The sequence below is a fragment of the Leptonychotes weddellii genome, chromosome 2 (genome assembly GCF_054177405.1).
Source record: "Leptonychotes weddellii isolate Sample4059 chromosome 2, ASM5417740v2, whole genome shotgun sequence".
Lineage (NCBI taxonomy): Eukaryota > Metazoa > Chordata > Mammalia > Carnivora > Phocidae > Leptonychotes > Leptonychotes weddellii.
In genome coordinates this window covers 50,585,905-50,597,958 of record NC_138370.1, presented here as the reverse complement: position 1 = coordinate 50,597,958, position 12,054 = coordinate 50,585,905, and the positions used below count along the sequence as shown (strand labels likewise).

The window sequence follows — 12,054 nt, the reverse complement described above, 5'->3', positions numbered from 1 at the left end:
TAAATATACATCTGTGTAACCATCACCACAAGGTATGTCATCAAACCTCAATAAAGGGTTTTAGAAGAGAAAAAAGATGGGGAGGGGGGTTGGGCATGCAAAAGAGTGCAAACCTGAATGAGTCTCTAATGTTCAAACCTAGAACAATTTGAGCACCAAAACAATTGTAATATTGGACTTTAATCTATAACATAAAATATCCACTAGTCCATGCTGATATAAATAAATAAACAAGTAAAGGTCAGAGATACAAGGGCTCTCCCTTACAGGAGAATTCCAAGTAAGAAAAGTAGAAGGAAAAAGTGAAATAGAAAACAACCATTAGGCAAACAGATCTAGCAATAACTGTCGCAGACAAGATCCATTGATGGGTTCTAAAATTAATTGGCAAAAGTCTAAGAAAAAACAGGATTTGCAGAGTCAGGAAAGATAGTAACTTTATGGTGGAGAAGGCCGGAAGGCACCAGCTTAATCAGTGTTAAGACATCAACATCATGAACCCTTTGATATATTGTAAACACCAACTCACTGGCATTCTTGCCAAAAATACATAATAACCTCATTCCAATCATTAGCAAACATGAGACAAGCCCAAAAAAATAAATAACTGATCATTACCTTTCAAAAACATCAAGGTCACAAAAGACAAGGAAACATTGAGAAACTACTACAGATTGGAGGAAACTAGAGAAAAATAACTAAATGGATGTGGGACCCTGGACAGAATCCTGGAACAGAAAAAGGACATTCGTGGAAAAGTAAGTGAAACTCAAATAATGTCTGAATCTTGGTTAATAGTATTATACTGATGTTCATTTCCTGGTTTTGAACAATGTACTGTGGTACATCAGATGCTAATATTAGGGGAAACTGGGTGAGAAATCTATGGGAAATCAGTACTATTTTTGCAACTTTTTTATAATCAAAAAATTAGTTCAAATAAAAAGGTTTTTTTTTAAAGTTTAAGTACCTCTTCCATCATATTCTTCCATTTTATATTTCCAAAAAGAGATTCTAGTGCTGAAATTCTACATTCTTCCAATTGTTTAATCAGGGTTTTATAAGCACTCTCAATCTTCTTTTTATTCTGTAAAAGGATGGCAAGTCACATAAATTGTCACAAATAAAATAACTAATCACTTTCCAGCTGCAGAAAATCATATATTGAAGATATAATTGTTAAAATATATTTCCCAGTTAAAAAAATTACACAAATGTAATTACAGATCATCAACAATGCTTTTAAAGCCTGTCAAGCAGCACTATTTTGTTCTTGCTGAATTAATTTTTGTTTGGGAATTTAGTGCATTTTTTTTAACAACTTTATAAAAAGTATACTTAACATAATATAAAATTCACTCACTTTTTAAGGGGACAATTCAATGGTTTTTGGTAAAGTTACAGAGTTGTGCAGCCACCACTATAATTTAATTTTAGAACATTTCCAACATCTCAAAAAGAAAGAGTGTGTCATTTAATACATTATATTTTATTATGAAAAATTTCAAACACACACATAAATAAGGAATAGCATAATCTCCCCCCAGGTACCTATCATCCTGCAAGAACCATTATCAACATATACTACATTTTTATTTTCATCTCATATAGTCCTCAAAGAGATAAATGAAATAACCTCTTTAAAATGAGTGTTCAATAAACTAGGAACTATATTAATATACTAGAAATAAAATCTAACACTTAAAAAAAAATCTTCTTAAGGAGAGATTGAGAAAGATGTTTGTAAGGCACCCTTCAAACTCAGATTCAGAAATTGCTCTAACAGAATAAAATGAGATCAAGTGATTATAGTACCTCTTTCCAAATTAAAAATCAATCCCAGGGCTGTTCCTACTCACAGTAGGCAACTAGAGTTGGAAACAGTTTAATGACTGGAGTTCTAACTAAAGCAAAATAAATTATCTTATCAGATTTCATGACAACCATCTGGATGTCTCCAAATACCATGAGGGTATTACTATTCTCAGAGTAAAGAATGTTAACTGACTCAAAAATCATTTTGATGAAATACAGCATTATCTTGGGGCGCCTGGGTGGCTCAGTCGGTTAAGCGGCTGCCTTCGGCTCAGGTCATGATCCCAGGGTCCCGGGATCGAGCCCCGCGTCGGGCTCCCTGCTCAGTGGAGAGTCTGCTTCTCCCTCTCCCTCTACCTGCCTCTCTGCCTACTTGTGCTCTCTCTCTATCTCTCTGTCAAATAAATAAATAAAATCTTTAAAAAAAATAAAAAAGAAATAAATAAAAAGAAATACAGCGTTATCTTCATATTTAGAATTCACTATAAATAGTGAAATTTGAACAGAAACTAGATTTATTTATAATATCAGTATGCATTTTCAACTCCCAAAAGTTCAATAGAGTAATTGACAAATATATCAATCCAGTAAGAGTAAGATCAAGCAAGGAATTAAATTCTAAATACTTCAAAAGTTCTATTAATGGTTTAATATTATGAAATAAACATTTCACTTATTTTCCTTCCTCATCACCCTTCTCCATTGTTTTATTAAAACTACCATATTAATGACCTCACTGATATGAGGAATTCTTAATCTCAGGAAACAAACTGAGGGTTGCTGGAGTGGGGGGTGGGGTGGGAGGGATGGGGTGACTGGGTGATAGACATTGGGGAATGTGTGTGCTATGGTGAGTGCTGTGAATTGTGCAAGACTGTTGAATCACAGACCTGTACCTCTGAAACAAATAACACATTATATGTTAAAAAAAGATAGCAGGAAGGGAAAAATGAAGGGGGGGAAATCAGAGGGGGAGACGAACCATGAGAGACTATGGACTCTGAAAAACAAACAGGGTTCTAGAGGGGAGGGGGATGGGAGGGTGGGTTAGCTTGATGATGGGCATTAAAGAGGGCACGTTCTGCATGGAGCACTGGGTGTTATAGGCAAACAATGAATCATGGAACACTACATCAAAACTAATGATGCTATGTATGGTGATTAACATAATAAAAAAATTTTAAAAACTACCATATTAAAGATCATTTCAGTAGTATGTCTCAGCAGTAGAGGCATGAGTTTTTCCCTCCAATTTAATGCATTTCTGGCCTTCATTAACTTGGAGGCAGCATACCATATAGTAGATAGTCAAGTAAGGGCTGGAATCAGACTACTTTTCAAATCCATGCTCTATTATTCATTTAGTGTTGATGATGAGCAAATTGCTTATTCAAGTATCTATTTCCTCACCTGCAAAACACAGGTGATACTAACACCTAACTTAAAGGGCTGTTGTAAAGGTTTTAAAAAATGACTCATGAGAAGTACCAATCACTGTTGTTATTACAACAAGTTCTGAACCTATGACTGCATTTGTATTATCCTTACCAATTTTCTAGATTTCTCTGTTAAGCTTATGATAATTTCCATAGAAGTGGCAGAAATAAAACTAAGTCAAGTAACATGGAAAATTTTGTAAAATTCTAAAAGAAATTTATCTTTAGATGTCAATTACCTCTTTGAAAAATTGTTGGTTTTTATACATGCTTGGCATAAGGTATGCATAAAGTCGAAGAATATCAGATGTTTGCCCTGAGGAAAGCACAATGTTGACCTTCATTGCCCAAGACTGAGTAATTAAAAAGTTGAAAAGGTATGTTTGTAGATGGTTCAGGCCTTCATCGGCAACTATCAGGTAATATGGGTAACTGTCTTCCAAGAAAATCCCCCACTCCTGTGACAGGCATCCAGAAAATTTTGTTCGAACATCAATGCTGGTATTATGCTGAAGATGAAGAATTAAAGCAGTTCTCAAAGGAAGAAGTTCAGGGAAGTTGAAATATGCATACTCAGCATCCTGTGGGGAGGGGATAAAGTATATTCTTTTGAAATTATCATTTAATTGGTTTACATATATCATTAGTCATTAAAGGAATATGTTCCAACACAGTTTTGTTCTGCTTTATAGTCAGGGAATAGACCCTTAAGCCTTGACCGTCATTTCACAAATACATGCCATAAATCACAATTTGGATTTAAATACATACATCCCCTTTAAGGAGGCACATAATAGTCAAGATTTATCATACTTTTCCTTCCTATTCTTTTCCTCTCCAATATCACCTGAAAAAGAAAAAGGACAGAAAAATATGCAAAAGCAAATGGTGGATATAAATTATCCAGAACAGGAAACCAAGGTGAATCACTTTGAGAGGATTGTTCCAATTTAGTATGATCCTCCTGAATCGGCAGAGGTTTTTCTCAACAGATCAGAATTAGTGCAGTAAACTAGACTATAAACATTAGAATCATGGCTCTTTATTCAAAACATTGCTTGCAAGAAGTTAGCAATGTTTAAAAATCTAGCAATATTGTAGATTGCAAAGTGAACAGACACACGCCAAAATCCTTAAGAGTAACACACTGGTTACCTTCAGGACAGGATAAGGAAGAGGTGGTAGTGGTTATACCTATCTGTAGTTGAAACTGTTAATATTTTACTAATTATATTCATAATTGGAAAAGGAAGACAAAATATATTCCCTCAGAAGTATTTACTATAGAGCAAATAATAAACAAAGTAGTATTAATGAGTTTGACATTTTTCTGGGTTCAAATAAATTGACTGCTGAGTTCTGAAGACAGAAGCAGTTCTCAGAGTTGGAAAAGCAGAATCCAGAGATCAACTGAGCTTCCGTTGAGGGGATTTCTCATCCTCCTTCATGACCCTGTGTGTCCTTATATGAAGTTTAGTTATTGAGAATAAAATATGCTCTTTTTTTAAAGATTTTATTTATTTATTTGTCAGAGAGAAAGAGAGCACAAGCAGGGGGAGCCACAGGCAGAGGGAGAGGGAGAAGCAGAAGCAGACTCCCCGCTGAGCAGGGAGCCCGATGCGGGATTTGATCTCAGGACCCTGGGATCATGACTGGAGCCGAAGGCAGATGCTTAACCAACTGAGCCACCCAGGCATCCCTAAAATATAATCTCAAATATGGTAATTTCTGAATACTTGGATTATGAGTATTTTTTTTTCTGTTCTTCCCTTTAAATTTTCTGAATTCTTATAGATATATTTAACTTGGTAATAAGGAAAAAAATATAAAACAGTAAGGAATTTTAGTTTTAGTTCTTAAATCACAATAAAGAACTCTACTGTTACATGTTACCTTGAAGAAAACTATGGCAAATTGTCCTCCTTTACTGATAAGATCCATAAGATAGCATTCAACCAGATAGAAGAAGTGGAGCTGCTGCCCTGGCTTTAATGATTTCTCACATATGCATGTAGCAAGTAATGAATCTCCATCAATCAGAAAAAATTCAGATTCAACAAAATCATTGAATAAACTGGAATATCTAAAATGAAAGCAGTTAAAACAAAAATTACATATCGACTCAGTAAGGCCCAAAAAAGGCAGTAGCATTGTTATTATTATCCATTATCACTATCACCAGCAAGTAATTTGTTGAGTAATTATTTTATGTCAGGCTCTATGATAAGACTTTTCAAGTATATCCATATGCATGACTGTCCTTCATAGGAAGATCATTCCTATTCTATAGATACAGACACTGAGGCTCAAAGAGATAGAGCAAATTATGTAAGACCACGTGTCAAAATCTGGATTGGAATCAGGAATTTAACACCTCTATTCTGCATACAGACCTGTATTAAATGCTTCCCACTTAATCAATCTTATTTCTTTATAAAACAATAGGTTCATTGACAGCTGTGTACAAATAAAGCAAGAGAAAACTGTGTCCATTCACCATCAAACAGCTTGAAAAGTTCTGTTAAAAATCATACATATATATATAATTATAGATATAATATACTATAATATATACTGAGATGATAGACTTTACTTTTTTTAGACAGACATTACTTTAATATCAAATAGATATACAGGAAATATGATATTGAATTGTACATCTCTTTATTTCTTACTACAATACTCACTCAGCTTTTGGCACTGCACTCAAAATCAGCTGTGACATTCTCTCTAAAACCATCACGTGTTCTTCTAAATCTGTAAAAAAAGATTGTTTACTTATTATTTGAAAAAAGAAATAACAATAAAGTTATTTTAATTCTATTAAATTGTGTAGCTTAAAGAATCATTATTTTATAATTTATAAAAATTTTAAATTGAAAATTACCCATTCTTGCTGCTCAACCTGGGCCTCGAACCTGAACTGGAAAATATTAAATATAGCAAATATCCTTTACTTTGGTACCTCTAAGCAGCAATTATTAATGAAAATGACAGACCTACAAAGAAAGAAGAAAAATTAGAAATTCATTTTTTCCATCAACAGATAGTATTGAATAACTACTGTATATTAAGCAAAACATCAGGCAGTGAGAATACAAGAATGAACAAAAGACAACATGCGGTCAGTTATGGAGCTTAACCTCCACCAGAAAGACAAATATTAATTGGATAATTATATAAACAATGGAAAATTACAAATGTGACAAAGTCAAAGAGAACAGAGGAAGCTTCCCTAATGAAGTAATGCTTGAGCTGATTTCTGAAGAATGAAACAAGAATTAATTAAACAAAGGAGTAGAGGAGAGTAGCATTCCAGGCAGAGGGAATATCAAAATACCATCTACAAAAGTCTTATGGCATGAAGGAATGTGGGTGCTACTAGATCCAAAATAGAAGTCAGCAAGGCTGGAATGGAGAGAGTGAGGAAAGAGCTAGCTGTGCTAGAGAGTTCCAGAAATATAAGAGCATGCAGAGCCTTTGAGGGCATGTTTTCATCCTAGAAGCCATTGATGGATTTTAAGCAGGTAGTGCTATGAATGGCTTGACAATTTCAAAGATTACTCTGGCTATAGTAGAGAGAATAGATAGGATGGGAGCAAAGTTCTGTTACTGGAGCAGAGAGAAAAACCATTGTCCAGAAGGGTAATGATCACAGTTTGATGTAATATAGTTTGTTGATAGTTTGGGGAACTTACGGATATTATATATTTAGAAGGTAAGTTTGACATAATTTGGTAATGGATCTGATATGGATGGAGAAGAGGGGGTACTGAGTGAGGGTTGTCAAGGATGATTCTTAGGATTCTACCTGATGCAACAGGATGGAGGACGAGGCCATTCCCTGGGCAGGGAAACCTGGAACAAGCCCACATTTCAGGGAAAGATCATGAATGCAAATTTGTGGTCAGCCTGAGTTTGACTTGATTTCAAGACCTATCATAGGATATGTCACAGGAGTAATGAAATATACAGGTCAATGGGACACCTGGGTGGCTCAGTCGTTAAGTGTCTGCCTTCGGCTCAGGTCATGATCCCAGGGTCCTGGGATCGAGTCCCACATTGGGCTCCTTGCTCAGCAGGGAACCTGCTTCTCCCTCTGCCTGCTGTTCCCCCTGCTTGTGCTCTCTCTCTCTCTCTGACATAATAAATAAATAAAATCTTTCAAAAATATACAGGTCTAGAGGTCAAACACAAGGTCTGGGCTAGACCTGAATATGCAAGTAATTTTAATATTATTGCAAACAAAGCCATTGATATAAATAAGCTTGCTTGGACAGAGAGACATAGTATCATGGAAGAAGAAAAAAGGACTGAAAATCCAGTTTTGCAGATCACTAATATATAATAAATGTCAACAGAGAAGAAGAAGCATCTGCAAAGGTAACTGAGAAAGAACTGTCAAAGTGGCAGAAGAGAATGCACTTGAGCATTCTGTCAGAAAAACCAAATATTGAGACATTCCTCAAATATGCCATACAGTGTGTTAGGGCAGTGAAACTTGATAGATGGATAGATAGATAGATAGATAGATAGATAGATAGATAGATAGATAGACAGATAGATAGTCATATTATATGACATTAAGGAAAATATAATGGTGAGGCATACATTGATATTAAATATTAAAATAACAATGCAAGGAAGTTTATGACTGTAAAAATGAGTAAGCTTAAAGAAAGAAGAAATTACTGTGGGCTGAAATGGAATGTTTAGGAAACACTTAATGGAGACAGGGGTAAAAGCATGGTCTCTCACTTACCTAGTTATTCCTCCTTTTTTCAGATATATAGAACATCTACTCCTCACCAAGCACTGTACTTGCTGCAACATATGCAAATATGCATAAAACACGGCCCTTACAATCTGGTAATGGTTTAAAGAGAATTAAATCAAAAAGTATAATGTGCTGAGTGATCCAGCAGAAATGGTACAGGAAACTATTAGAGAATTGAAAGAGTTCTTCAATCAACTGGAGAGGTCCTCTGTTCTGAGGTTTTAAGGACACATTGAAAAAATGTGGAAGAATTATGGAAGCATTTTGGAGAAGGTTAAGAGATATACAGGATCCCATTTCAGACAACAAAATAGCACTGGTTTAATGCACAGAGATATGAAACCACATAACAAGTTTGATGCCACAGACTGTTCCACATGGTATAAAACAGAATGACTTGGTTGGAAATGAGACAGGAAAAGTAGGTGTAGCCCAGGTTATAAGGGGCTTTTGCCCAGGCAAGAAGTTTAGAGAATTTCCTGAAAACCCTCTGCCATCCAATTCATGCAATCCTCAACCTCACTAATTGCACATTAGCCATATTGTCTTCCTCAGTTCTCCAAATTGTACCAAGCTCAAACAGAAAAGATGAGTCAGTGAGAACTGAGTAAACAGGAGAAAATTAACCCCAAGTATCTTATAGAAGGAAGAGCTCCAGAAAAGGTAGGGTCAGACTGAATGAAATAAGATGAAACAAGGTAATTCATAGATTCCCAGATGTTCACAATGCCCTTAATGTCTCAGAAAAATTTTTATGGTACTCCTAGGACAAAATAAATACCTAATAGTTTATTTATTAAGTAGTTAGCTCCAAACAAATTAATAAGTCCTAACAAAATCATTTGAAAATAGAATACACATAAATTGAAAGAAAGAACACCATTTTTAAATTAAATAACAACAATTACTAATGAGGGCACCTCGGTGGCTCAGTCGTTAATTGTCTACCTTCGACTCAGGTCATGATCCCAGGGTCCTGGGATTGAGCCCCGCATCGGGCTCTCTGTTGCGCAGGAAGCCTGCTTCTCCTTCTCCCACTCCCCCTGCTTGTGTTCCCTCTCTCACTGTGTCTTTCTCAAATAAATAAAATCTTTAAAAAAAAAAAACAATTACTAATGAGACATATGTGCCTATTATTGGACACTACAACTTTTCAACAAGAGCCATGGTGGCAGAATAAAACCCTTCTCAGTTTGACAACTAAGGGATTCCACAGCCTGCCTGCCTATCTCCTCTCACATATCTTACAGGAAACTCCTTATGAAATTTCACCCTGAATTCATGCCTCATTTAACATTTACACAGAATTTATATCACTATGCCCAGTTCTTTCTTATTTAAGGGAGAGGCACATTAGAGAAAATAAAACCAACTACCCATCATAATAACCACTGAATAAATGTAAATGAAAAAATTAGAATCATTAGATATTGGGGAGGCTATTAAGAAGAAGCCAGATGAATAAACATGATTCAAGGACAGAATAGTCCTTTAAAAAGTTCAAATTAGCATCCCAATAATTACAATATTATCTAATACAACAATAACAGACTGCTACAGAAAAAAAAGTAAATGCTCATAAAAATTTTAAATATAATTTCAGGAAAAAATCATGTGCAGAGTAATAAAATGGACATGCTGAAATCTTAAGTTGGAGATCTAAAATCCAGGAAATTTCTTTTTTTTTTTAAGATTTATTTATTTATTTATTTATTTGAGAGACAGAGAGAGCATGAGTGGGGGGAGGGGCAGAGGGAGAGGGACAAGCAGACTCCCCTCTGATTGGGGAGTCCGATGCAGGGCTCGATCCCAGGACCCTGAGATCATGACCTAAGCCGAAGTCAGACACTTAACCAACTGAGTCTCCCAGGCAACCCCAGGAAATTTATAAGACAGAAGTAAAAAACAAAGAGATGGAAAATAGAAAACAATATTAAGAAATACAGAGGATAGATTTAAAAGTTTTAAATTCATCCCACAGTAATTCCAGAGGGAAAAAACTAAGATTCTAAAATGAGTGGAGATAAAAATAACCAAAGATATAATATTTAAAGTCATACAATAATATTGGAGCACAGTTAAAGTACACATTTTTAGACTGAAAAGTTATTCCAAGTACTAAGAAGAAATAATGACAAAAAAGAAACACACACTTAGAAATAGCACCTTCAAATTGCAGAGCTCCAAGAGCAAAGAGAAAGATGAAGATATGCTGCAAAGAAATGTAAGTAAAGTGGTTAAAGGCATAAGCATTATTGGCAGAATGCCTAGGTTTTAATCCTAGTTCTGAAACATACTATAGTTTTATAATCTTAGGCAAGTTATTTCCTTTCTCTATATCTCAGTCTACTCCTCTATAAAACTGGGACAGACAATAATGTTATTTTCCTCTGGCTGTGTTTTCTAGCTTTTTTAATGTATGAGCTGATGTATACAAATTGATGAAAATAGTACCTGGCACACAGAACTGAATAAAATGAGGAGCATCTTTGGATGTTTTGATAAAAGAAAACAATGTTTGCAAATTTCCCAGGGGAAAATATTTTGAACTTAGAATTCCGTATCTAGTCATTCAATCCATTAAGAGGGCAGAAAGACAATATCACCAGACATTAGAGAAGTCAGAAATGTCACCAACCACCTATCCTAAACGATAATTTTATTTAAAGAGATGATACAGAAAATTAGCCGGGGCGGGGGGGGGGGGGTGGATTAAGCATATGACAGTCAAGAAACAGTGAAACTACATATGATCCAGAAAAATTAAAGGAAGCTATAAAGAAAAATAGGAGGATCCATGATACTTTGAATTTAGAAAAGTATCAATTTCAAACAGCAGTCTAAATGATAACTACATTTCCAAGCCAAACATATAGATTGCTTCTACAATGAATAACATAATAAATAATTTTATAACTTGTTTACTTGGCTTTCCATTTTTGATTCAGCTAGAAACAAATCACAAGAATTAAAGTTTTAAAATATTGTAAACTATGATAAACCTTGATAATATAAAAATAATATAATAACCAAATTGGGAGATTCAGAAAGGGATGAATAGAAGAAAAAGAAGAGTGTATATTAAGTCCCTTGTTTTTCATAGAAGAAAGCCCAGAGATAGCATCTAAAGATAATACATCAAAAATTAAGGGTTTCTGCAATCAAGAAGTTAAATTGCCTTTCTTATATAGGTACTGAACCAATGGGGTACCAAATACTATAAATGGGGAAATTTTATTTATATTTCTATTACAATTTCTAATGAATTAATAGATCTTGCTATTTTGAGATGATAGCACAACAAAAATACAGGCAAATATCTACTTCCATGTAGAACTACACCATTGTTGAAATACTCCAATCAAAAAAATTTTTTTAACTTTAATTTGATCAAAACTCTAGTAGCAACAATTAACAAGACATTTATAAGCTAGAGGAACCTGTTAAGTGATACCAGGAAGACTAAGAGAATCTCTACAAGATGGAAAAAGAGAAAGGGAAAGGGAAGGGAAAAGGAAGGGAAAGGATCCCAATTTATTAATAAATAAATTACAAGAGGAAAAAAGAGATTAAGACAAACTTAAAGACATATCACCCAATCATAGTAGTGCCAGAACTCTATTTGGATTCTGATTTAAACAATCTTTAAAAGGAAGAAGAGAAGGGTAAGAAAGAGAAATCATAGATTATTGGAGTAGATACAGTCCAATTCAGAGAATAAGGCCCAGGGAATGATGCAACCACTTGATAGAAAGACTCAAGTTCCTGAAACACTGTCTGGAGAAGAGCTGACCAGCAATGGACAGAATTCTAGACAGCCTTCAAAACTCCAGCCACCCAGGTGCACTGCCCTGTACAATATCCTCCCCTTGAGTGTGGTTAGGATCAGTGTATTGAATGGGATAGTCTCTCCCATGATTAGGTCACATTATGTAAGACTCTAACATAGCAGGAGACAGATTCTCCTTCTAGCTTTGAAGACAAAAGCCGCCACAGTCAAGAGCCAACAAGAAAACAGGGAACCTC

The 12,054-nt window shown here is 34.9% G+C and overlaps 1 protein-coding gene across 1 annotated transcript in view; it reads right to left on the bottom strand.

The window, feature by feature from the left end:
• DDX60 (DExD/H-box helicase 60) overlaps positions 1-9,123 on the bottom strand; it is a 98,082-nt gene extending 88,959 nt beyond the window's left edge. Inside the window, exons 1-6 of the mRNA XM_081812910.1 lie at positions 8,977-9,123; positions 6,139-6,250; positions 5,939-6,008; positions 5,145-5,334; positions 3,491-3,832; positions 971-1,087 (exon numbers count right to left, since the gene is read on the bottom strand). Coding sequence (XP_081669036.1) covers positions 971-1,087; positions 3,491-3,832; positions 5,145-5,334; positions 5,939-6,008; positions 6,139-6,142 — 723 coding nt within the window. The 5' untranslated portion in view covers positions 6,143-6,250; positions 8,977-9,123. The remainder of the gene's footprint in view (positions 1-970; positions 1,088-3,490; positions 3,833-5,144; positions 5,335-5,938; positions 6,009-6,138; positions 6,251-8,976) is intronic.
• Between the last annotated feature and the right edge of the window lie 2,931 nt (positions 9,124-12,054).